Source organism: Monosiga brevicollis, genomic scaffold (assembly GCF_000002865.3).
Source record: "Monosiga brevicollis MX1 MONBRscaffold_4 genomic scaffold, whole genome shotgun sequence".
NCBI lineage: Eukaryota > Choanoflagellata > Craspedida > Salpingoecidae > Monosiga > Monosiga brevicollis.
The window spans coordinates 1,449,801-1,475,226 of record NW_001865041.1 but is presented as its reverse complement, the minus strand read 5'-3'; the positions used below and the strand labels follow the sequence as shown (position 1 = coordinate 1,475,226).

The window sequence follows — 25,426 nt, the reverse complement described above, 5'->3', positions numbered from 1 at the left end:
CTTGCGGAGGCAAGAAGACTCGAGCCGCATAAATGAGTGTATGACGTGAGGTATTTTTTCCCCCTTTTTGTTTGAGTTTTATGAGTGAGAAGAGAGTGCCATCTTGGGTTGGCCAGGAGGTGACAGAGCAGATTTTAGCGCTGAACAAAGACATACATGTACATACATGAAAGCCCGACAATCTATAATAAGTTTTAACCAGCCTGAATTTTGGAACCACGTTCATGTACCACCATCAATTTTGTGTGCATTTTGCGCGTCAGACACGTCAAGCACACCCTCGGTCAAAAACCTTCACAACACACGATGAGCTAAAACTCAAAAGCTATCATGAGAAGTATGCCCAACCATGGAACACTCTGCCACATTGTACAAAAGTCAACTGTAAACGTCACGGGGATGAGCCAGCGCAGGCATGGTACCTGCATCTTATGCTCAAGTCAAAAACACAAAACAAAAGCCAAAACAAATACAAAACAGAAAATGAAGAGTGCAAGGTTTAGCAACTCGTGGTGACGATGGCACCGGTGTCGGCGTAAAGAGTGACATTGCCCACGCCTGGATCGCCGTGATTTGCAACCACAATGATCTCACTGTCCGAGTCATCCACTAGGATTTGTGCAGCCTCAATGTTTTTGAGGGATACAGCAACCACGCGAGAGCCGCCACCCAAGAGCCGATCACCGCGCACAGTCACCACCGTGCCATACACGCCCGTAGCTGGCAGCACTGCAGTGATGTCACCTCGCTCGAGGTAGCTCCAAGCTCCAGCTAGAACCGTCGTAGCGCCATTGTTTGACTCCACAACCACATCACCCACGCCAGCATTTGCATCTCCAGCAGCCACGTACACAAAGTCTTGACTGTTACCCTGCAAGATGGTGGCTTCCGCACCAGCCAACGTGACTCGAACAATCGCAGTACCATCAGCCAACAAGCGGGTGCCTGTAATGTTGACGCGCGTGCCGCGTGTTCCACGAGCCACGGAAAGAGCGCTAATGGCTGATGGTGGAGCGACTTGCCAGCCATCCACCAAAACGGCTCGAGCACCCGTATCCGCCACCACGGTGACGTCGACCAAGTCAAGGCTCGAGAGAGTATCCGGCTTGGCCCCGGTAGCCACTGCAATGACGGTATCGTTGGCCTGCAACACCGTCGTATTGATGCTGCCAAAGCGCACCACTACGTTGCTGCCGCCACCCAGCAAATTTGAGCCTGTCAGCGTCACAATCGTTCCTAGCTGGCCGCTACTGGGCTCAAGTGCCGCGATACTGGAGCGCGGCAGATATGTGAATGCCCCTGAAGCAGCCACCACCTCAGCACCTGTATCAGCACGAACGGTTACGTTGACCGCGCCAGCAGGAGCGTCATCCAACTCCACTACGAGTTCCGTATCAGTTCCTGAAACAGAGAGCACAGGTGTGGCACCAAAGAGTAACGCAGCCACACTGCTGCCCCCGCCCAAGAGTTGCGTTCCCGTCAAGGTGACCAGCGAGCCGATTTGACCCTGGTTTGGCGAGATGTCTAGATTGGCAAAGAAAATCAAGAACGAGCGGCGTGAGGAAAGAGGCGCGTTCGACAAAGAGCAATTGTTTCAACACGGGAGACAATAAAAAGACAAAAAGACGCACTCGTGATGACGCCAGGAGCAGCTTGAGTCCAAGAGGCACTGGCTTCAATGGTAGCGCCGCTGGCACCCTCCAAGAGGACATCTTGACTTCCCACAGGGATGGACGCACTGGCACGCAAAATGACCAGAGTCTCATTCTCAAAAACAATTTGCACCGGCGACCCGCCGATGGAAGCCAAGGTCACGGCTGATGAGTTTGCTCGCAAATCACTGCCCTGGATCGTAATGAAGGTGCCCGCCTGTCCTGAAGCAGGGGTAATGGTATCAATCTCGCCACTCCTGCAAGAAAAACAAAAACAAAAAAGGAGTTGCATACAGCGCGAAAATAGATGCATGAGGTGGTGGGATCAACGAGGAGAAGCGACCAACTGTGGTACACGAACGAGCTAAAGAGCCGTTCAGAAAGTCACGATCAAATTCAGCCACTTTTCAAACCCACATACTCAGACATGCAGGCACACGAAAAACAATCAGTTTCACGACTGGGCGCAGACGTACGGTACATAGTGCCAAGTATTGATGAAGGTCACAAAAGCACCGGAATCAGCTGTAATCGTAATATTTTCGGAGCTACCAGTCGCCACACCCTCAGCGGCCCGCACCACAATGGCAGTGTCATTTTGATATACGATTGAGGCCAGCACGCCAGCCAGTTCCACGGAGGAGATGGTGCTAGCCGCTTGACGCAACGATGAGCCAGTAATGGTAACACGGGTATCCTTGGCACCTGTGTTTGGAGTCACGGCCGTGAGCTGTGCTGGCTCAACGTACGCAAACGTCGTCCCACCGGTAGACGTTACCACAGCGCCCGAGTCGGCCGTTAAGCGCACGACCCCAGCCCCAGCAACAGCGCTGTGACCTGCAGCAACCACCACCAGATTATCGCTCTCAGAGAGGATGGTTGCCTCGATGCCATTGAGCTGTACCCCTTCAACTGCACCCCCATAGCCACGTAGGGAGTTGCCTTGAATTGACACAATCGTTCCACGCTGTCCCGAGGCAGGTGTCAAAGAAGTGATGGCTCCGGCAGGGCGGTACGTAAATCCGTTATTCAACACAACTGCTTGACCGTTGTTCATGGTCAGGGTAATATCTACTGGGGTGTCGCTCAACACGGCGTCCTCACCAACGCGAGCCACGACAATGGTCTCGTTGTCAAACTCGACATTGCCTGCTGTTGTGCCAAAGGTCACACCCACCACAGATGAACCCCCCGCTTGCAATGCCACGCCCAACAGCGTCACCAAGGTGGAACCTTGACCACTGTTGGGGTTTACGCTGGCGATGGTCGAGTAGGTCCAGGCATCCAGTAGACGAATAGCCACCCCAGACTCGCTTTCGACGGCAACGTCGGTTCTGCCCGCTCCCGCTGGAACTGTAGCCACAATGAAGGTGTCATTGTAGGCGTCTGCGGCTACCCGAGCAGTTCCAAAAAGCACGTCTGGTCGAGTGGTGCTGCCGGAAAGAAGACGTTCACCTTGAATGGTGACTCGGCTCCCAGCTTGTCCTGCATTCGGTTCGACTATTTTACACACGCACACAGCAACAACAAAACCAAGCGCATTGTTCGAAAGGTGTTAGATTTGGCAGAATAGCCGAGGTAGTACAACGGCCACCACAAAAGCATTAAGCGAAATCAGAACAAGAGCACGAGCTTGGTCGGTGAATAAAAGGCGTGTTTCTGACCTGAGTTGATGGCACCGTCGCTCAAGTAGGTAAATCCAGCCACGGCCGACACCCGAGCGCCACTGGAGGACTCAACCATGACGTCTACAGATGAGTTCAATCCAGTGGCTGGGGCAGTCACCACGACGCGATTGCATGCGCTTGAGCTTATTGGGGCGGCAAAGGTGCCAAAATATACTCCACTCACGCTGGCCGAACCAGTGCACAACGAGCCCACGATGGTCACCACGGTTGACGCCGCGCCTTGGTCGGGCGTGACAATGGCGATGGAGTTTGCGCTGACAAATGTAAACGTCGGGCTGGCAAGGGCAATGCGAGCGCCTGTATCCATCTGGTACACCAGGCCGCCAGCTTGACCGGCCGCTTTTGCTTGGGCCACGCGCAGCTGCAGCAAATCTTCCGTAGCGCTGAGGACTTCCATGGTCGCGGTGGCAAGCTCGATAGTCGCCACTGCCACGCCGCCTTGAAGAAGATTGGCACCCGAAATGTTGACAAATGTTCCAAGCTGTCCTTCTGCGGGCGAGATTGCAGCTACAGTCGCAGCATCCAGGCGGGCAAACGGTACACTCGAGCGCACAACAGCGCCAGTGTCCGCGACAAGAGTGAAATTTTCATCAGAAGCAAAAGACGCCGGCATCTCGACTACCAATACCGATGCATTTTGTGACAAAATGGTCACAGGGGAGCTGCCATGCAGCGCAAGGGCCACCTCATTGCCATAGCCGTCCAAGGCCTCGCCGCTGAGTGTGACGCGCGTGCCCTCGGTACCAGATGTTGGGAACACCGTGTTAACAGCACCGGCGATCTGTTGCGTGAAAGTTGTCGTAGAGGTGTGCGAAGCGAAAGTATCCACTGTATAACTGATGGACTGTACTGTTACCGCATCAACATCCTCTTTTACTGTCAGCACGAGCATTGTGTCATTGATGAAAATGAGGTCTGCGCCAGCAGTGGACAAGTTGAGCGACGCCACACTCGTTCCACCCATCAGCAAATGGGTACCATGCAATGTCACTTGAGTGCCAAGCTGGGCCGAAATCGGCTCAATGCTGATGATCTGTGGTTCAGGTAAGATGGTCACAGCAAGCGTGGCATTCTCGACCACGGCACCGCTATCTGCGACCACACTCACACCCTCATAAGTACCAGTCGTGGCGGCTGGTAACTCAATCACGATATTGTGCCGGTCGGTACTGTCAATGATGGTGCATGCAAGATCACCGATGGAAACGGCCACGGGCAACAACCCCTCAGCCACAAGATCTTGACCAACGACCATCAATCGCGTTCCACCGACACCGACATCCTGTGAAAGAGATGAGATTTGACCAGCTGCGGTGGCATTCCAAGCCGCAGAAAGCTCAACGAAGCCGCCAGATGTAGACTCAATTCGAAGCAGAAGGTTGGCGCCGGCCATCGTGTTGTTTGATGACACAACCACGCGGGAATTGGAAGTTGATATGAGGTCACGGACAGGAACAGCGCCCAGCTGCACAGCGGATACAGCACCGCCCAAGAGCAAGTTTTGACCATCAATCGTCACACGAGTGCCTAGCAAGGAAGACGAGATGGAAAAAAAAAAAAAGATTTGAATAGGTGGTGAGATCACGAGCACGGGGGCATAAACGACGTGCAAGCAGAACAGAATACCACACAAGAGGGGGAACGTCGACATGACCTACCGAGAGAGCCTCTGGGCGGAGTGACAGCGGCAATTGAAGCACTAGCAAGGAATCGAAATAGATTCGCTTCAGAGTTGACGGCGCCTGAACTCCGATGCAAAGAGACTGCCGCTAAGCCAGCGGCACGCACGGGGACGCGAACAACAATCGCAGTAGAATTGGCATTCAGAATGGTCGCGTTCACCCCGCCGAGCTGCACAAATGCCAGAGTTGCTGGGTCTAGGTTATTGCCCAAAATCGTTACAATTACACTTGGGTGTGCAGAAAAGGGAACGATGGATTCAATCGTGCTTATGTGACCAACCCTCAAGGCAATCGGGCTGACAAAAACGCCGTTGTTTGTGTTTCGCACTGTGACATTGTACGCTTCGGGTGTCAGCCCAGATGGAACTGAAAAGACAATGCGCTCTTCGGAAGCCGAGGTCAATGTCGCGGATGTGGAACCCAAAAGTACTGAGAAAATTCCTGTTGCCCCTCCAAGCAGATTGCTGCCTTCAAGAGTCACCAATGCCCCCGCAGTGGCATTTTGAGGTGCAACCGAAATGATAGTTGGAGAAGCAAGCAGAGTAATCACTGAGGATGATGCATATGCGCCATCTACCCTGCTCAGCACGACGGAGCTGTTAATTTCAGTTGCAGATGTCTGCGGAAAACGAACAACCACAGCTTGATCAAAAGCCGCCACAACCTCGAGAGAGTCACCATTGAAAGTAGCGCTGAGCGCACTACTTGCGCCGCCGAGAAGAAGAGAGCGTCCAGATAAAGTAATCAAAGTTTCAGCAAAACCTCGCGCAGGAGCAACATCGGTCACGACACCTTCGCTCAGCCAATCAAAGACGCTGGCATTGCGAATGTAGCTGCCCGACGCCGAGAGGATCTCAATAGCAGCGCCAAAGGTCGGCGCAACACCGGCAGGTAGTCGAATTACTATCTCAGTGCTGCTTGCCGACTCCACCGTCGTTGCGACACCAGCAATTGTCACTGAGCTGAGATCACTGCCGGAAGCAACAAGTGCCGTGCCCGTCAGCGTCACTCGCGTTCCCGTCGTACCGCTGGTCGGTGTAACGCTTTGAAGGACGCCCGTGGCATTGAGCGACAAGGCATCCTCCTTGACGATGCGCGCACCGCTGCTGGCTTCCAAGATCACATCGTACACGCTACCCGTCACTGGCAGCTGGCCCGAGGTGGCTTCAAGGCGAAGCACAACCTGCGTATCATTCTGGAAGACAATTTCGATGGGCACGGAGCCTAGTTTGGCTGCCGTCAGTGTGGTGTTGGTGCCCCCCAGCAAGCTGACGCCTGTGAGCGTAACTCGAGTGCCACGGCCACCATATGACGGTAGCACCTCCTGAATTTCCCCGGGAGTGAGGTAAGTCCAGGCACCCGCGCCAGTCACGCTGCCACCATCCACACTCGTAAGCACAACATCCACGTCACTGGCCGCAAGACCATGGCCAGCTTCGACAATCACTTGCGTATCGCTTACGCTGACAATGGTAAGCACGTCCACACCACCCAAGCTAACGCCCTCCAACGTAGAGGCACCAGCAAGGAGGTTGGTGCCTTGAATGGTCACGCGCGTACCAAGAATACCGGCTGCCGGGCTCACCGACGTAACAACAGGCGTAGCCACGTAGCGGAAGCCACCTGCTCGTTCCACACGTGCCCCATTGCTTGATGTAATCACCACAGCGCCCAGGCGGCCACCGGCAGCCGGTGATGCTCCCGCACGAACGATCAAGTACGTGCTATTGCCGGCACTCTCAATCGTTGTCGCCACGCCAGCGAGCGTTACACCGATCACCTCACCACCAGCACCCAACGACACGCCACTAATCGTCACTCGAGTGTTCTCTACACCACGCGCTGGCACAACATCCGTAATGGTGGGCGAGCTTACGTAGGTAAAACCATCATCGACCACAAGGCGTGCACCCGTGTCATACTCGACAACAATATCACCCGTAATCTCATCCTCGTTGGCAGGCACGCCGGCTTGCACCACAATTTGCGTATCATTGAAGCTCATGACCGTGGCCAATGCTCCAGCCATGCTCACGCGTGTAACACGCGCAGCACCCTGGAGCAAGCTCTCGCCCTGTAGCGTCACCAAAGTACGATACGCGCCCTGGGCAGGCTGTACGGCCGTTACATTGGCCTCACTAACGTAGGTAAATGTAATGCCTGTAGTGCTCGAATTAATGACGGCGCCTGAAAGCGTTTCAACGATGATTGGACCGGTTGTGCCAGCCGCGCCATCACCAGCCACCACACGCAGAAACACATCGTTGGCACTCACGATGGTGGCCGCAATGCCAGCCAGAGATACTGACTGCGCCTCTTGTGGTGCCGTGCCGTGAGCCTTGAGGTGGCTTCCGTAAATCAGAACCTCAGTGCCATTCACGCCCGAAGCAGGGTCGCTGCCGGCAATGACAGGAGGGCTGCCAAAGCTGAACGCTGAAGCACGCGTGGTCACAATACCCGTATCGCTAATAATGCGGACCTCGCCCGGAGCAGCTGAGCCTGTGGCACTGTAAGGCGCTCGCACAACAATCTCAGTTTGGGAAGAGGATTCAACTTCCCACGCCGAGACGCCATTCAAGAGCACATCAAGCACGCTATTGCCATCACCCAGAAGGTCAGTGCCTTGCAAGGTAACGCGCGTACCAAAAACACCGATGGCAGGCGCCACGCTATTTAGCACCCCGGGTGTCAAGAACTCAAACGTGACCGTCTCGTCAATGTCAGCACCGGCGCTGCCCACGACTTCAAGAGCCGCAGCGCCATCGGCTGCCGGCACAATGCCTACAACGACGACTACAACTGTATCGTTTGCACTCACAATCGAGGTCGCAACGCCCCCAATGGTCACACTGGTCGGCTGGGCTGCAGCGCCACCAAAAAGATTGGTGCCACTCAAGGTCACGCGCGACCCGCGGCCACCCGAGCTGGGCTCTACGTTGCTCACGACCCCACGCTCCAAGAAGGTGAAATTTGCGGTTGCAATGTCACTCAAAACGCTAGCCCCCGAAGAGGCCTGCACGGCAACCGGCAATGGTCCGAGCGCCGTGCCATCAGGTGCTTCAACCACCACCTCACTGTCGTCTTCACTGATGACAGTTGCCGAGCGCCCGGCCAGCAGCACAGCTGATACAGCACTGGCACCCTGACGTAAGTTGCTTCCAGAAATGGTCACGCGCGTGCCCTTCTGACCTTGCAGCGGTTCGACAGAGGTCACAATGGGCGCCGGTGTATATGTAAAGCCCAGTGACTCCACAAAAGCACCAGAATCGGCAACAACGCGTACGGATCTTTCAACACCTGTCACATCTCCGGCTGGTTGGACAGCAACCTCAACCACAATTTCCGTGTTACTGAGTGATTCAATGCGTGTTACATTGATACCATCTACCAGAACGTGGCTCACATTGCTCGCGCCCCCCAGGAGAGAGGTACCGGTGATTGTCACCAGGGCACCGCCTTGACCCGAGGCAGGGGCAATGCTGCTGATAACGCCAGCGGGCACGAACGTCCACGAGGATGCAAGAGTTGCCGTGGCCCCATGTTCTGTCTCAATAATCACACTGACCGGACCTCCGGCAGTGCCGGCAGGTGCCGTAAGCACAATTTGCCCAGCACCCGCGGCCACATCAAAGTCCGTGATGACCGAACCACCCAGGAGCACGCGCGTCACCGTCGAGCCAAGGTCCAAGTTCGTACCCTCGAGAACTACACGCGTACCGCGCGTACCCGTGGCGGGTTGCACATTCGTAATCTCACCTGCCACCAAATATGTGAAGAGTGACGTGTCACTCTCAACGATGGGTGCGCCATTAGCGCTGGTTAAGCTTATGTTGGCTGGTCCAATCACTGCAGGCTCGGCCAAGGTGACAATAACGTGCGTGTTGTTGCTGTTGCTATCAATAGATGCCACAGGTGTGCCGCCAATCACCACAGCTGTCGGCTTTTCATCAGCGCCGCCGAAGAGCTGCTCACCAACGATTGTGATGATGGTTCCCACTTGGCCCTGCACAGGCTCGACCCGGCTCACGACCGGGGCAGACACATACACATAAAAGGCATCACCATGGGTTACCTCAGCGCCACTGGCAGCGATGATGCTGATGTTACTGCTGCCGTCTGGCGCTGTCGGTGCAATCACCACAATCATTGTCTCGTTGGCTGACTGCACAGCCGCGACATGACCACCCAGTTCTACCGTAGGCAGAGGGTTAGCCGCAGAGCCACCCAGCAGCGTGGTACCGACGATAGTGACTAGTGTTCCAGCCGTGACACGCGCTGGTTCAATGCTTGTCACGACCCCGGGGGCGACATAGTCCACAACGCCGGCCAGTGACACCTGTGCCCCGTTGTTTGAAACAAGCACAGCATTGCCTCCCACAACCGCCGCGGGCGATGCTGCAGCAACCGCCACGACTGAGCTCTCCGTGGCACTTACAATAGATTCCACAGCAACACCGGCAAGCGTCACGCTGCTGAGCGATGAAGCACCCGCCAGGAGCGAAGTACCACTAATGGTGACGCGTGTGCCCGCGTGGATGCTGCTGGGCACAACGCTGTCAATGTTGGCAGGTGCAAGATACTCAAAGGCTCTCTCACGCTTGACCGTTGCGCCGGTATCCGAGGTAATGATGAGGTCAGATTCGCCGGTGCCGCCTGCAGGAACGTCAACAATAATATGACTAGTGTTGCTGGATCCCACGACCACAGCCGGTGCACCATCCAAGGTCACCGAAGTCAAAGCAGAGCCATATCCAAACATATTGGTGCCCACCAATGTGATGCGAGTGCCAGGAAGACCAATTGCTGGATTGACTGAAGCAACTACACCGGGAGGCTTGTACGTGAAGCTCTTTCGAAGCGATGCCGGAACGTTGCTACTGCTCACGGTCTGTGTTGCTGTTGTAAACACCACCGTGCTACTCAAATCCGTGACTGTTGCTTGAGCACCTAATTTAAGAACCACCAAAGTATCGTTTTGATGTTCAATCAAAGCGGCGATGCCATTGACCGTCGCGCCAACCAACGTTCCATCGTTTCCGGTGAGTGCAACGCCAGTGACAGTCACCCGAGTGCCCTCCATACCAGAGGAGGGCTGAAAGTTACGCATGATCGAATAAGTAAAGCCGTTTACCAAGCGCGTCACCAACAGGCTGCTAGTTTGCACAATGACATCACCGGTTGCAGTTTCCAAGCTCGAGGGACCGTTTGGAACTGTTGCAATAATGTAGCTGGAATTGGACAGTGATGTCTGCACGACGGCATCGATGCCGCTCAGGCGAACACGGACATCGTTAATGCTGCCAGTGTACATGGCATCGCCCCTAATGGTCACACTTTCGCCGCTCTGGGCTTTGCTGGGAGTTATGCCTGAAATAGTACCATCCCCCAGTTGGGTCCAGGCAGCGGCTTTCTCCAGCTTTGCACCAGTGTCGGCCACTAAAAGGACGCTGCCGACCCCCGGCGTGTTCAAGTTGCCAACAATTGCTTTTGGCAAGCTGCACGAGTCACTCGAAACGTTGGCTTCAAAGTCAGCAAGAAAAACTTGCACGATGCGGTTTCCACCACCGCACAGATTGACGCCGGCAAAAGCGACTTCGACGCCTGCGCGCCCACTGTTCGGAGAGACGGCATCAATTCGCCCTTCGGAAACATAGGTGAAGGCAACGCTTGAGTTGCCAACCACGGTAGCACCTGTGGTGGCTACAATTCGCACTTGGCCGGTCAGCTCAGAAGCCGGACCGACGCCTGCACGCGCCACAATCTGAGTATTATTCCATGTAATTGGTGTCGCGTCAACACCAGCCAGCGTTAGCTGAGCAAGATCACTGCCTGACAGCAGGCCTTCTCCCAAGATGGTTATGAGGGTGTTCCAGCGACCGCTTGCAGGAATAATTGAAGCGATTGCACCTTCCTCGATATATTCAAAGGTTTGGCCTTCAACCAAAGCACCTGTATCAGCATAAATTTGCACCGAGCCAGCGAAGCCGCCAAACGCATCGCCGGCCTCGACAACAAGGTACGTGTCGTTGCTCCCGGCGTGAATAGTGGCGACACTAACATTGGCCAGTTTGATCATATCGAAACTGGTGCCACCGCCCAGCAAGCCTGTGCCAATGATGGTGACTGTTGTTCCGGCAACGCCACGCTCTGGCTGCACATTGGTTATGCTACCACGGTCCAGGAATGTAAAGTTGGACGTAGATTGCACGAATGCACCAGTGTCGGCCTCGATTCGCACCGGACCTGAGCCAAGAGCGTCAGGGACAATCAGGATAATAGAAGATTCATTGTAGCCCGCTACGGGGGTGGCGGCAACACCGGCCAAGGTGGCTGAGGCTAGCGTGACACCGCCGCCTAGCAGGTTCACACCAGATACAGTCACCCGCGTTTGGGCCTGGCCGTTTACAGGTGTAAACGCAGAAATGCTCGGCAAATCCAAGAAAGTGAACCCCTCAGATGCAAAGCTAAGCCCACCCAGCGTCGTTTCCAGCGTCACATTAACAATGCCTGCAGCCCGAGCGGGAACACGAAGAACCACCATGGTCGAATTGACAAAACTTGGTTCAACTTCGATGTCGCCAAGGAAGACAGTTTGAATGTCGTTGTTGGCCGCAACAGTCTCGCCGAGAAGATGCTGACCAGCAATCGTCAGGCGAGTGCCTTGTGTACCGTTCGATGGTGAGATTGCAATGATTTCACTTGGTTGCTCCTCAAGCCAAGCACGCGACTTTCGCAGCCGAGCACCATTTTCAAGCTCCAACACTACGTCGCCCAGACCAGTCGACACTGCTTGCCCAGCTCGGACCATTACCCGAGTGGTGCTTTGGGAGATGATAGAAGCAACAACACCTCCAAGAAGAACTTGATCAACATTGGCGCCACCGATATGGAAATTGCGACCAGAGATCGTTACGCGAACACCCCACGAACCACGCGCAGGCTCGATGAGCTCAATCTCGCTGTCAGCCACAAACTCATACACATTGTCAGCCTCAAAAGTTGCCCCGGTATCACTGGTCACAATGATGCTGCTGTTGCCAGTAACACCATCGCCAGCAACGAAGACGAGCATCGTGTCATTGGCAAATGAGCTTTCAACTTCAACACCACCCAATACGATTGAGGAGACGGCCGTTCCACCGCTGAAAAAGCCAAATCCAGTCACCGTAACAACAGTACCAGAGAGGCCCGATGGTGGTTGCACACTGGTAACGTTTCCAGCGGCCAAATACTCGAACACATCAGCAGGGCTCGTCACCGATGCACCAGAATCAAGTGCAATCGTAACAGAGGTCTCTGTTGGAACTGGTCCGGCAAAGTCACCAATTCGCACGACAACCCGAGTGTCGTTGCTTTGTGCACTGAATATTTCACTCGCATTGATGCCACCGACCTCCACAAAACTTGCCGCTGTGCCAGCGCGCAACAGTGCGCTACCATGAATTGTCACGATGGCACCGGGTCGTGCGCTGGCAGGAGTGACACTAGCAATCACGGCGGTCTCAACATATTCAAAGGCAATATCTGAAGCATTGTGAATAATGGCTCCGCTCGATGCGAAAATAGTAACCGGCGAAGGTGGCGAACCAGCACTGAGACCTTGCTCTGCACGAACAACGATCACGTCATTGCTTGAACTAAGAACGGTGGCATTGACACCTGCCAATGTCACATAAGAAACGCCGGTCGCCCCACCAAACAGGCGGAACCCTGAAAGAGTGACAACAGAGCCAGACGCGCCGTACGAGGGTAAGATGCTACGAATCACGCCGTCCTCTAACCGATTAAAGACGCTGGCATTGCGAATGTAGCTGCCCGACGCCGAGAGGATCTCAATAGCAGCACCAAAGGTCGGCGCAACACCGGCAGGTAGTCGAATTACTATCTCAGTGCTGCTTGCCGACTCCACCGTCGTTGCGACACCAGCAATTGTCACTGAGCTGAGATCACTGCCGGAAGCAACAAGTGCCGTGCCCGTCAGCGTCACTCGCGTTCCCGTCGTACCGCTGGTCGGTGTAACGCTTTGAAGGACGCCCGTGGCATTGAGCGACAAGGCATCCTCCTTGACGATGCGCGCACCGCTGCTGGCTTCCAAGATCACATCGTACACGCTACCCGTCACTGGCAGCTGGCCCGAGGTGGCTTCAAGGCGAAGCACAACCTGCGTATCATTCTGGAAGACAATTTCGATGGGCACGGAGCCTAGTTTGGCTGCCGTCAGTGTGGTGTTGGTGCCCCCCAGCAAGCTGACGCCTGTGAGCGTAACTCGAGTGCCACGGCCACCATATGACGGTAGCACCTCCTGAATTTCCCCGGGAGTGAGGTAAGTCCAGGCACCCGCGCCAGTCACGCTGCCACCATCCACACTCGTAAGCACAACATCCACGTCACTGGCCGCAAGACCATGGCCAGCTTCGACAATCACTTGCGTATCGCTTACGCTGACAATGGTAAGCACGTCCACACCACCCAAGCTAACGCCCTCCAACGTAGAGGCACCAGCAAGGAGGTTGGTGCCTTGAATGGTCACGCGCGTACCAAGAATACCGGCTGCCGGGCTCACCGACGTAACAACAGGCGTAGCCACGTAGCGGAAGCCACCTGCTCGTTCCACACGTGCCCCATTGCTTGATGTAATCACCACAGCGCCCAGGCGGCCACCGGCAGCCGGTGATGCTCCCGCACGAACGATCAAGTACGTGCTATTGCCGGCACTCTCAATCGTTGTCGCCACGCCAGCGAGCGTTACACCGATCACCTCACCACCAGCACCCAACGACACGCCACTAATCGTCACTCGAGTGTTCTCTACACCACGCGCTGGCACAACATCCGTAATGGTGGGCGAGCTTACGTAGGTAAAACCATCATCGACCACAAGGCGTGCACCCGTGTCATACTCGACAACAATATCACCCGTAATCTCATCCTCGTTGGCAGGCACGCCGGCTTGCACCACAATTTGCGTATCATTGAAGCTCATGACCGTGGCCAATGCTCCAGCCATGCTCACGCGTGTAACACGCGCAGCACCCTGGAGCAAGCTCTCGCCCTGTAGCGTCACCAAAGTACGATACGCGCCCTGGGCAGGCTGTACGGCCGTTACATTGGCCTCACTAACGTAGGTAAATGTAATGCCTGTAGTGCTCGAATTAATGACGGCGCCTGAAAGCGTTTCAACGATGATTGGACCGGTTGTGCCAGCCGCGCCATCACCAGCCACCACACGCAGAAACACATCGTTGGCACTCACGATGGTGGCCGCAATGCCAGCCAGAGATACTGACTGCGCCTCTTGTGGTGCCGTGCCGTGAGCCTTGAGGTGGCTTCCGTAAATCAGAACCTCAGTGCCATTCACGCCCGAAGCAGGGTCGCTGCCGGCAATGACAGGAGGGCTGCCAAAGCTGAACGCTGAAGCACGCGTGGTCACAATACCCGTATCGCTAATAATGCGGACCTCGCCCGGAGCAGCTGAGCCTGTGGCACTGTAAGGCGCTCGCACAACAATCTCAGTTTGGGAAGAGGATTCAACTTCCCACGCCGAGACGCCATTCAAGAGCACATCAAGCACGCTATTGCCATCACCCAGAAGGTCAGTGCCTTGCAAGGTAACGCGCGTACCAAAAACACCGATGGCAGGCGCCACGCTATTTAGCACCCCGGGTGTCAAGAACTCAAACGTGACCGTCTCGTCAATGTCAGCACCGGCGCTGCCCACGACTTCAAGAGCCGCAGCGCCATCGGCTGCCGGCACAATGCCTACAACGACGACTACAACTGTATCGTTTGCACTCACAATCGAGGTCGCAACGCCCCCAATGGTCACACTGGTCGGCTGGGCTGCAGCGCCACCAAAAAGATTGGTGCCACTCAAGGTCACGCGCGACCCGCGGCCACCCGAGCTGGGCTCTACGTTGCTCACGACCCCACGCTCCAAGAAGGTGAAATTTGCGGTTGCAATGTCACTCAAAACGCTAGCCCCCGAAGAGGCCTGCACGGCAACCGGCAATGGTCCGAGCGCCGTGCCATCAGGTGCTTCAACCACCACCTCACTGTCGTCTTCACTGATGACAGTTGCCGAGCGCCCGGCCAGCAGCACAGCTGATACAGCACTGGCACCCTGACGTAAGTTGCTTCCAGAAATGGTCACGCGCGTGCCCTTTTGACCTTGCAGCGGTTCGACAGAGGTCACAATGGGCGCCGGTGTATATGTAAAGCCCAGTGACTCCACAAAAGCACCAGAATCGGCAACAACGCGTACGGATCCTTCAACACCTGTCACATCTCCGGCTGGTTGGACAGCAACCTCAACCACAATTTCCGTGTTACTGAGTGATTCAATGCGTGTTACATTGATACCATCTACCAGAACGTGGCTCACATTGCTCGCGCCCCCCAGGAGAGAGGTACCGGTGATTGTCACCAGGGCACCGCCTTGACCCGAGGCAGGGGCAATGCTGCTGATAACGCCAGCGGGCACGAACGTCCACGAGGATGCAAGAGTTGCCGTGGCCCCATGTTCTGTCTCAATAATCACACTGACCGGACCTCCGGCAGTGCCGGCAGGTGCCGTAAGCACAATTTGCCCAGCACCCGCGGCCACATCAAAGTCCGTGATGACCGAACCACCCAGGAGCACGCGCGTCACCGTCGAGCCAAGGTCCAAGTTCGTACCCTCGAGAACTACACGCGTACCGCGCGTACCCGTGGCGGGTTGCACATTCGTAATCTCACCTGCCACCAAATATGTGAAGAGTGACGTGTCACTCTCAACGATGGGTGCGCCATTAGCGCTGGTTAAGCTTATGTTGGCTGGTCCAATCACTGCAGGCTCGGCCAAGGTGACAATAACGTGCGTGTTGTTGCTGTTGCTATCAATAGATGCCACAGGTGTGCCGCCAATCACCACAGCTGTCGGCTTTTCATCAGCGCCGCCGAAGAGCTGCTCACCAACGATTGTGATGATGGTTCCCACTTGGCCCTGCACAGGCTCGACCCGGCTCACGACCGGGGCAGACACATACACATAAAAGGCATCACCATGGGTTACCTCAGCGCCACTGGCAGCGATGATGCTGATGTTACTGCTGCCGTCTGGCGCTGTCGGTGCAATCACCACAATCATTGTCTCGTTGGCTGACTGCACAGCCGCGACATGACCACCCAGTTCTACCGTAGGCAGAGGGTTAGCCGCAGAGCCACCCAGCAGCGTGGTACCGACGATAGTGACTAGTGTTCCAGCCGTGACACGCGCTGGTTCAATGCTTGTCACGACCCCGGGGGCGACATAGTCCACAACGCCGGCCAGTGACACCTGTGCCCCGTTGTTTGAAACAAGCACAGCATTGCCTCCCACAACCGCCGCGGGCGATGCTGCAGCAACCGCCACGACTGAGCTCTCCGTGGCACTTACAATAGATTCCACAGCAACACCGGCAAGCGTCACGCTGCTGAGCGATGAAGCACCCGCCAGGAGCGAAGTACCACTAATGGTGACGCGTGTGCCCGCGTGGATGCTGCTGGGCACAACGCTGTCAATGTTGGCAGGTGCAAGATACTCAAAGGCTTTCTCAAGCGCGATGTAGGCACCGGAGCTAGCCTCAACCCGAATGTCGACGACGCCTGCAGTGTGATTCGGCGCAACGACTACAATTTGACTCGTGTTCGGGGCTGTGGCGTTTGATATTTCCACGACCGTCTCGTTGAAGAGAACCTGGTTCAACGCAGTGGCATGACCAAACAGCTGAGTCCCAGATATCGTAACAATTGAATCACCGGTCCCACGGCCCGGGGTGACAGACGTGATCCTTCCGGTGGGACGATACTGAAATTCATATTGGAATTGGGCTGATGTCCCGCTTTCCGAAATCACGGTCCGAGTATCATTCAAGGTGATGCGGGCCAGGCCTGATTGAGCGGATGAGATTGAATGCGCCGCGGCTTCGACCAGAATAAACGTATCGTTGGCCGCTCTGATTGTGGCCTCAATATTGATTAGACTCACGCCGACAATCTCAAGTCCGCCTCCTGATAATCCATGGCCACGAATTGTGACCAAAGTTCCTTGTTGACCATACGCCGGGGTGATGGCGGTAACCATGCTATAAGCAAAGCCGTTCGCCTTGGTGATGACAACATTCACGTCAGTGGTGATGGCAACGTCGCCAATGTGCGTGTCCACGGAACGAGGGCCTTCGCCGACAGTTGCGATAATAACCGTGCGATTGAAAGATTCGATGAGCGCCGGAATGCCTGCAAAGGTCACGAATTCCACGCTGGAACCACCGCCGTAAAGGCTAACGCCTGTGATGGTGACCTGGTCACCGCCACGCGCAACGTCCGGCGAAATGGACTCAATCACGCTGGGTGGCACATAGGTAAAGGCGTTGGTCGCCGTTACGACGGCACCCGTGTCGCCCTCTACCACGATATCTCCTGTTTCGTCCGCTGCGATGTCGTTGAAAGCTGCCACCAAGGTGACAATTTGACAGTTCTGGTCAGCAGTAACGCTTGTCACGGGAACACCGACAATTGTTGCGTTCGCTACGTCAGTGGCGCCATTGCCGCACAAGTTGGTGCCAAAGAGCTTGATTTCCAGTCCACCCTGTCCTCGCGGGTTGTCAACGAGCAAGACTTCGCCAGGCTCAAGGTAAACAAAGGGGTCAGGTGCGACGACAAAGGAGCTCAAGTCGCTGATGAGGCGCAATTCAGAAGAGACTTGCGTTGTGCCGCCCGAGAACGCAGGGCCTTGGCCAAGGCGAAGTATCACCAGGGTGTCATTCTGGGCGATGACGCTCGCTTCGAACCCTCCCACCGTAGCATTGACAATATTGCTTCCTCCTGCGGTTAGATCACGGCCACTTATGGTGACGTAGGTCCCAACCTGACCGGATGCGGGCTCCACCAAAGATATCACGCCGCTCTACTCACACACACAGCAGGTCAATCCAGAAAAACGGGTGTTGGTAACCGCTGTAGAAGCAATCATGCAAAATTCCACCAAGAACATACCTGCAGATAGAAAAAAGTTTCAAAGGAGGTGACTGCGCCGTTGTCACTGGTAACTATCACCGACCCATTGGTCGCATTGCCTGTGGGGTTGGGACCAGCTGACACGATGATGTAAGTGTCGTTTGCAGCTCCCGGCAGGATGGTGGCAGCAATCCCAGCCAACTGTACGCTGGCGATACTTGAGCCTCCTGCCAGCATGGCAGTGCCCTGAATGGTGACCAATACACCGCCTTGGCCACTCAAAGGGGTAACACTCATGATCTCTGAGCTGTTCACGAAAGTAAAGTTGACACTCGGATCTGAGTGGATGACGCCCCCATTGGCTGAACGAATGACAGCGACGCCCGATTCAAGAACGCCGGCACCTGCCTCAAGCACGATGCTGGTCGCATTAAAAGAGAGTACGCGTGCTGAGAGACCAGCGAGCTCCACAGTGGGGCTCACCTCACTGCCACCCAGAAGCTCTACTCCACTCAACGTCACACGCGTTCCCGTTACACCCGAGGCAGGAGAAATCGCCACAATCTCGGGAGTGGCCACATATTCAAAGGTGTCAGTCGCTACGACCCGTGCACCCGAGTCAGCCTCGAGTGTGATTGACCCATTTAAAGAAGCCCCTTCACCTGCGAGCAAGATGACCATGCTTTGGTTTTCGAATTGAACCCGAGCATCCACATCAGCGAGCGTCGCCACGGTAATGGTTGTCCCATTGCTAACACCAAAAAGGTGAGTACCAAGAACGGTCACCGACGTGCCGTTCATGCCACGAAGGGGTGTCACTGAAGTAATTGTGCTTGGGGCCTCAAAACTTGCAAGAGCAGCTGCCTCAACAAAGGCACCTGAGGTTGCTTCGATACGCACAGTAGCGGCACTGCCCTCAAGCCCTGCCGGGGATCGAATGACGATTTCAGTCGAGGAAATGGAAAGAATCGTCTGCACATCCTGGTTGTCGATAGATACACGGGAAATGTTGGAGGCTCCAGAGAACAGGTTGGTGCCAGTAATTGTGATGCGCTTGCCAATTTGAAGACCTGGTGGTTGCACCGCGGTGATGACGGCCGCACTCACGTACGTAAACGCTGCCTGTTCAGTGACCTCTGCACCTGAGTCGGCTACCACAAGCACATCACCGGCAGCCGTAGCAGTTGGCGAGTAGCCAGCGACGACCACGACCACTGTTTGATTGGCAAACTCAATCGCAGAGGCGTTGATGCCATTGATGGTGACGTAGGTAATGGCAGTGCCGTTTCCAAACAGGCTGGACCCAGAGATGGTCACTCGTGTACCTATCAAACCAGGTGGGAGCAAGGCGTGTTTATGTTAATATGCACAGCACGCCAATGGAGCAAGCATATCCTCCTGCCGAAAAGTTGTGATATAAGAAGAGAGGGAGAGGGCGGCAATTGCAGGGCGAACCGACCTTGTTGGCCCGAAACAGGATCCACGCTAGCAATGTTGCCCACTTGCAATGCCGTAAAGAGGTCACTTGCACTTACACGCCCGCCTGTATCGGCGACGATTGTTACTAATGTGGGGCCGGCTGGAACATTGGCCGGCATATCCAAGACGATAGTCGTATCGGTTGCAGTATGTATCTCGGTCGACTCGACGGAGCCAAAGAGGACACTTGCAACACTTGTGCCAAGAGATAGGAGGCCTGTGCCTGTGATTGTGACACGCGTGCCCTCTTGACCAAACGCAGGCGAGATGGCTATCGTCCAACGGGCGATACGCATCAGTGAGTCGTAGGTAAGCAAACTCAAGTGAAAGGATATGGGCTGAGGGTTTGAGTTGCCTCCACACCCACGCACCCACAGGCAAGGCTATAAACTACCAGGCCTGAAACATACCGGAAATGATACCATCCACGCCGTAAGTGAAATTATCATTAGCGGTGATCGTGGCGCCGGTGTCGCCTTCGACTGCAAAGGTGTAGTCGCCCGGGGGAACGGCTGGGGTAATGATCACAATTTCGGTGTCTGAAGCGTTGCCATCAATCTAAAGAGCATGTGGCAGGTACCGGGCATGCGCATGAGAAAGAGCAACCACATGGGGTGAATTGCCACGGTGCTACTGCTAGACTGGATGGGCAGCTGGGGAAAAATGAAGCCAGGAACGTACCTGGGCCATGGTCAAGCCCATGTATACTGTGGCCGTGGCGGCGCCGCCCAAGAGTCCTGTGCCTTGCAGCGTGACACGCGTGCCCTGGACACCCGAAGTCGGATTCACGGCAGTGAATGTAGCGGGTGGTAAAAAAGTGAAATCGGATGTCGATTCCACCTCTGCCCCCGAAGTCAAGGTGAGCCGGATGGGACCGGAGGAGGCCGCCGCGGCGATTGGAACCGCTGCCACGATGACTGTATCATTGATGTGCAGAGGGGTCAGTGCTTGACCATTGGCCACAATGGAAGTGAGGTTGTCGGCCCCAGCTAGCAAGTTCTCGCCAAAGACAGTGATGCGCGTCCCACGTGTGCCTGAAGTGGGAACGAAGCTTGTGATGGTGCCTTGTGCCAGCAAAAGGAAGGGCTCAGCCACAAAAGCCAACGCGCCCGTATCGGCTTCGATTGTGACTGAAACATTGCCTGCGAGAGCACCATTGGGGCCGAGCAGAACCACAATGGATGTGTCGTTGCTGTGCACGACGGTGGAGTTGACGGCGCCAAATGATACCTGAGATATGGTGCTGCCACTACCCAAAAGACTGGTGCCTGTCAAAGTCACACGTGTTGCGCGCTGCCCAGAGGTTGGGCTAATGGCACTGACAACGCTGCTGTTAATCCAGGTCCAATTGCCAGAGTACACCGTGGCGGGTCCCGAAGCAGCCGTAATGACGAGATTGGTTGCAGCGCTTGTGTCGCGCTCGTTATCGCCCACTCGAAATACAACCACTGTATCATTACCATGCACCAGCTCAAGGGCTTCAATTCCACCGAGCGTGACGGTTGCACCGTTGCCCAGGAGTCGCTCACCCACGGTGGTCACGTAGGTGCCGTGCGTGCCACTTTCGGGAGAGATGCTGGTGATGATGCCTGGTTCGAGAACGGTAAAGGCGCGGTTGCGGATCACGCTAGCGCCAGTGTCGGATGTGATCACAATATCGCGAGCTGTTGCTGATTCTGTCATGTTTGGGACAGCAAAAATGATGAGACTGTCCGTCTCGTTGCGAAGGTCCGTGACGTTGATGCCGCCAAGGGTGAGCTGCGCAATTGATGCACCACCTCCACGCAGACTAGAACCAGTGAGTGTGACCAATGTTGCAATTTGGCCGGAGGAAGGTGTGACCGAGAAGACGGTGCCCTCGGGAATATATTCAAAGGCATTCGGGGACCGGAAGATGGCACCGGTGCGAGTCTCGATAACAACATCTCCCTGGCGTGCAAAAAAGGACGGGCCGGCTGCGACTACGACCTCGGCATCTGTGGCGGAGACCACGGTAGCCTCAACGCCGGCCAGTTTGACGCTCCGGAGCGTGGAAGGTGGATTGCCCAGAAGCTCCAGACCGCGGATGGTAACGCGTGTGCCATATTGACCCGAGGACGGCTCCACGTTGGTGATGTTACCATCCGGTTGATAGCGAAAGAGTCCGCTGGCAAAGACGGTGGCTCCATTGGAACAAAACAGGACGACATCGCCGGTCGTGTTACCGTCGGGGTTAGGGTTTTGGCCAGCTACAACTGTGACGAGGCTGCTTGTGTCTTCGCTGATGGTGGTGACGGGAACGCCTGCAAGCGTAGCGCTGAGCACACCGGCCCCACCGCACGTTAAGCGATTGCCAGTGATTTTGATCTCCGAGCCAGTGACGGCAACGGATGGCGAAACCAGGGTAATGACAGGAGGGTCAATGTAGTCGAAGACACCGCCAGTAGCTTGTGTACCGACATCGCTTGTAAGCACGATGGGGGCGGCCACCTGAGCTTGGGTCTGATTGCCCACGCGCAGAACAGCAAAGGTACTAGAAGCATTGAGAACCTCAGCTGCTATGCCGCCAACGGTGGCGTCGGTCACGTTGTCGCCCAGAGTGGTGAGCCTGGTCCCAAGCACCGTGATGATGGTGCCTACAAGCCATGCAAAGATCGTGAAGAGGCGCGGGTGCGACGCGCGGGGTGGAACACGGAAGCAAGGGCAACCCTGCTGACAAAGCAAGAAAAGAGAAGAAAGAAACTAAGAGGGACAGAAACCAAAACGAACCGCCGGTGCCTCGAGCAGGATCTACGCTGGAGATGGTGCCCGGAGTGACAAACTCAAAGCGGGCTGCCAAATCATAGAAAGCACCGTTGGAGCCCACAATTCCAATATCTTCAGGCGCTACGGAGAGAGCCTTGAGAGGAGCCGCAAACACGATTTGCGTGTCGTTGGCGCTATATATGACGGGACTCTCTTCTCCACCCACGGTCACGAGGGAAAGCGAGGGGGAGCCCTGCAGAAGATGGCTACCAGATATGGTGATGCGGGTACCTAACGTCCCATTGACGGGAACCACCGCGCTGATATTGACGGCAGGTATGAGTGTAAATGTTTGAGTTGAGCGTACTCGGGCGCCTGTGTCAGCAAGCAGATCAATGGGGGCCACATCTGTGCCAGATCCCGCGAGATTAAGAACGACCTCGAGATCGGATGCTGAAGACACGTTCGCAGCCACGCTGCCAATGCGCGCAGAAATTAATTGAGATCCACCGCCCAACATGGAACGGCCTGTCAAGGTGATCTAATTACATGGGCACGCGAGTAGCAAGTCAATCTGTGTGCAGGAACCAAGCACTTGGCACAGCGAGGCAAGGTTAGGAAGAGCAAAAAACCAACCGAAGTGCCATAGCCACCAGAAGTGGGCGTGACGGTCGACACGGTGCCCTCGGGTATGTAGATGAAACCATCCACCAGCGTGGCCACGGCGCCCGTGTCAGCTGTAATGGTGACGTCACCCTCGCCCGGTGGGTTTGAGGACGCCACGAGAACTACGAGCGTGTCGTTGGCAAAGTCCACCTCAGCTGGAGCACCATCCACAACGGCTGACGTGATGTTGGTGCCGCCGCCAAGCAGCGTAGTGCCGTGCACGGATATCCGTGTACCCTGTTGGCCCGAAGCTAATTGAGGCAGGCAAGGGAACAAAAAGTGAGCATCGAGGCGAGTGGGGGTCGTCGGGAAGCGAAAGCACCAAAGCATGAACAACGAAAATTCGCGCTGAAAAGATATAAGATGCAGTCTGAAGTGCAAACGGAGAGATGGGAAAGGATTTTCTGGCAGGGCAAGGAGAACGGCTGTGACCTACTGGGCTCGACGGAGGTAATGGTAGAGCGGGGGCTATAACTAAAGAGAGTATCATCCGAGACGTTGTAGCCGTTGTCAGCAACAAGTACAATCTCTGCCACGCCTGGGGCTCCTGATCCAAGAACCAAGATGACTTGGGAAGCTGAAGCATTAAGAACAGTGGCAGTGACGCCACCAACGCTAGCGCTGCTTAGAGCAGCACCCCCCGAAAGCAAGCCAACGCCATCCAGCGTGATGCGAGTGCCCTGCTGTCCACTGACTGGGGTGGCCGCGGAAATTGCGGCAACTGTGAGATTGAGGGGAGAGATCAGGATCGAGTCATCGGAGCTCTCGCCAGCCAGGGGATAATTCCCCGCCGCAGCTGCAGCGGGCACCACAAAGACGACCGTGTCTGCCGTCTGTGACACGATGCCGGCCACAGCTTCCTCGTCGCCGACAGTGAGGCTGGTGAGGGTAGCGGCTGGGTCAATGCCAAGAAGACGCTCGCCTGTGAGAGTCACGAGGCGGCCTACTTGCGCCGCGGGGGGTTCGACACTGGTGACGTTGCTGTCCAGCAGGCGGTCAAAGACGTTTGCGAGGGTGGTGCGTGAGCCGTCAGTTGCCACGATTTGGAGGGTGGCGTTTTCTTGAAGTGTGCCAATGCTATGCCCCACACGAAAGACGACTTCGGTGGCCGTCTCAGAGGAAATGGCAAGCGCCTCCTGGCCGTTGATGCTGATGGTGTCGACTCCACTGCCACCGACGGCGCCAAAGAGAGCATGGCCTGTCAAGGTCACGGTGGTACCGTAGATACCAGACTCGGGCACAACGCTAAATGGAAAAATAAAAAATAAAAAAAGTAAAAAAAAAGGGCGATCCAGGTAGATACGACAGGATGAGCAAGACGACGGGCAAACATGAAAGCATGACAGCGAGGCAAGGTGTGTCTAGTCGGTTCGAAAAGCAAGAAGAGACCCGGACCTCGTGATATTGCCTGCCTCAACGTAGGTGACGTTGAATTCGGTGTAGGTGGTGGTGGCACCGTCTTGTGCTGTGACAACAATGGATTGACCAAAGGTGCCGGGAGCAGCCAGGCCGGCACGCAGCACAAACTCGTACTTGACAAAGCCAAAGCGACGAGACAGCAGTCGGCGAGACTCGACCATGGCGGGTACGCTGTCGGCCAGCAAAAAGGTGTCAATGGATTCAGCACTGGCCCATGCCTCGCCAAATTCAATGTCCATCGTTACCCGTGTACCATCCTGTACCTCGACAGCATCGACAGCCGGCTCGATGGTGAAACCTACAGCGATAGATTGATATTTGAAGCAAAGGATGGGAATGATACACAGTCGTCATGGCGAGTCAGAAAGGAGCACGAGAATCAGTTGACGCTTGCGGCAATGGGGTGGGCTACAATAAGATGGGGCGGGGGAGAGAACAAACTTCGCAGGACTTGAAAGGCAAACTCTGATTCGTTGACGAGCGTCGACAGGGCTGTTGTACTGTCAAAGAGGGCTACGTCGCCGGCCGGGCCGAAAATGTCCGTAGGGGCCAAGGCTTTGACGGTGACCAGGATGGCCGTGTCATTGGAGGCAGCGTCAAAGTCGGCAGTCAAAAATTCCTGGCCCTCACCGACCGAGTCACCATCTGAGGCCAGGACGAGTTTGACGATGTTGGCGTCATCGAGGCCACAGCCATGCACGGTAACCCGCGTCCCGGGCAGGCCAATGCTGAAAGGAGGAGACCCAGCATCAGGCGGCTTGGGTGTGAGAGGGGGTGCAAACAACGCAGGAGTGGCGGGAAGAACAAATCCACGATGTGACGCACCGGGGCTCGACACTGGTGATGTTAACGCCAACACAGTCGGCCTTGGTATTGAGCGGAGCAAACGTCAAGAGGCACGCTGCAAGCAAGCACCACGTCCAATAGGACGTGGTGCCGTGGCGGCGCATAGCCTCGGGTGGGTGAGCCTTTGCTTGGCAAGCAGCTTCACCCTCTGCAATTGGGTGTTGTATGTCACGGCACGGGGTGTGCAGAGATGATAACCAAGCTGTGGCGCTCGGGATGAGCCGACGGTCCCTCCTCAGGAATAACCAGATCACAACCTGTGATCTGGGTCAGAAAGAGATGAGGTGGGCCGTGGCCT

The 25,426-nt window shown here is 55.7% G+C and overlaps 1 protein-coding gene across 1 annotated transcript; it reads right to left on the bottom strand.

The window, feature by feature from the left end:
- Nucleotides 1–499: 499 nt before the first annotated feature.
- MONBRDRAFT_6452 (uncharacterized protein) lies at nucleotides 500–25,232 on the bottom strand (the record flags this gene model as incomplete). The annotated part of the gene is made up of 14 exons (XM_001743691.1): nucleotides 500–1,401; nucleotides 1,632–1,909; nucleotides 2,129–3,152; nucleotides 3,317–4,867; nucleotides 4,999–17,944; nucleotides 18,034–19,319; nucleotides 19,530–19,637; nucleotides 19,884–20,031; nucleotides 20,155–22,161; nucleotides 22,834–23,114; nucleotides 23,300–24,108; nucleotides 24,259–24,580; nucleotides 24,724–25,010; nucleotides 25,108–25,232. 14 exons carry the CDS (start codon nucleotides 25,230–25,232, stop codon nucleotides 500–502), a joined length of 22,074 nt encoding a protein of 7,357 aa, XP_001743743.1.
- Nucleotides 25,233–25,426: the final 194 nt, after the last annotated feature.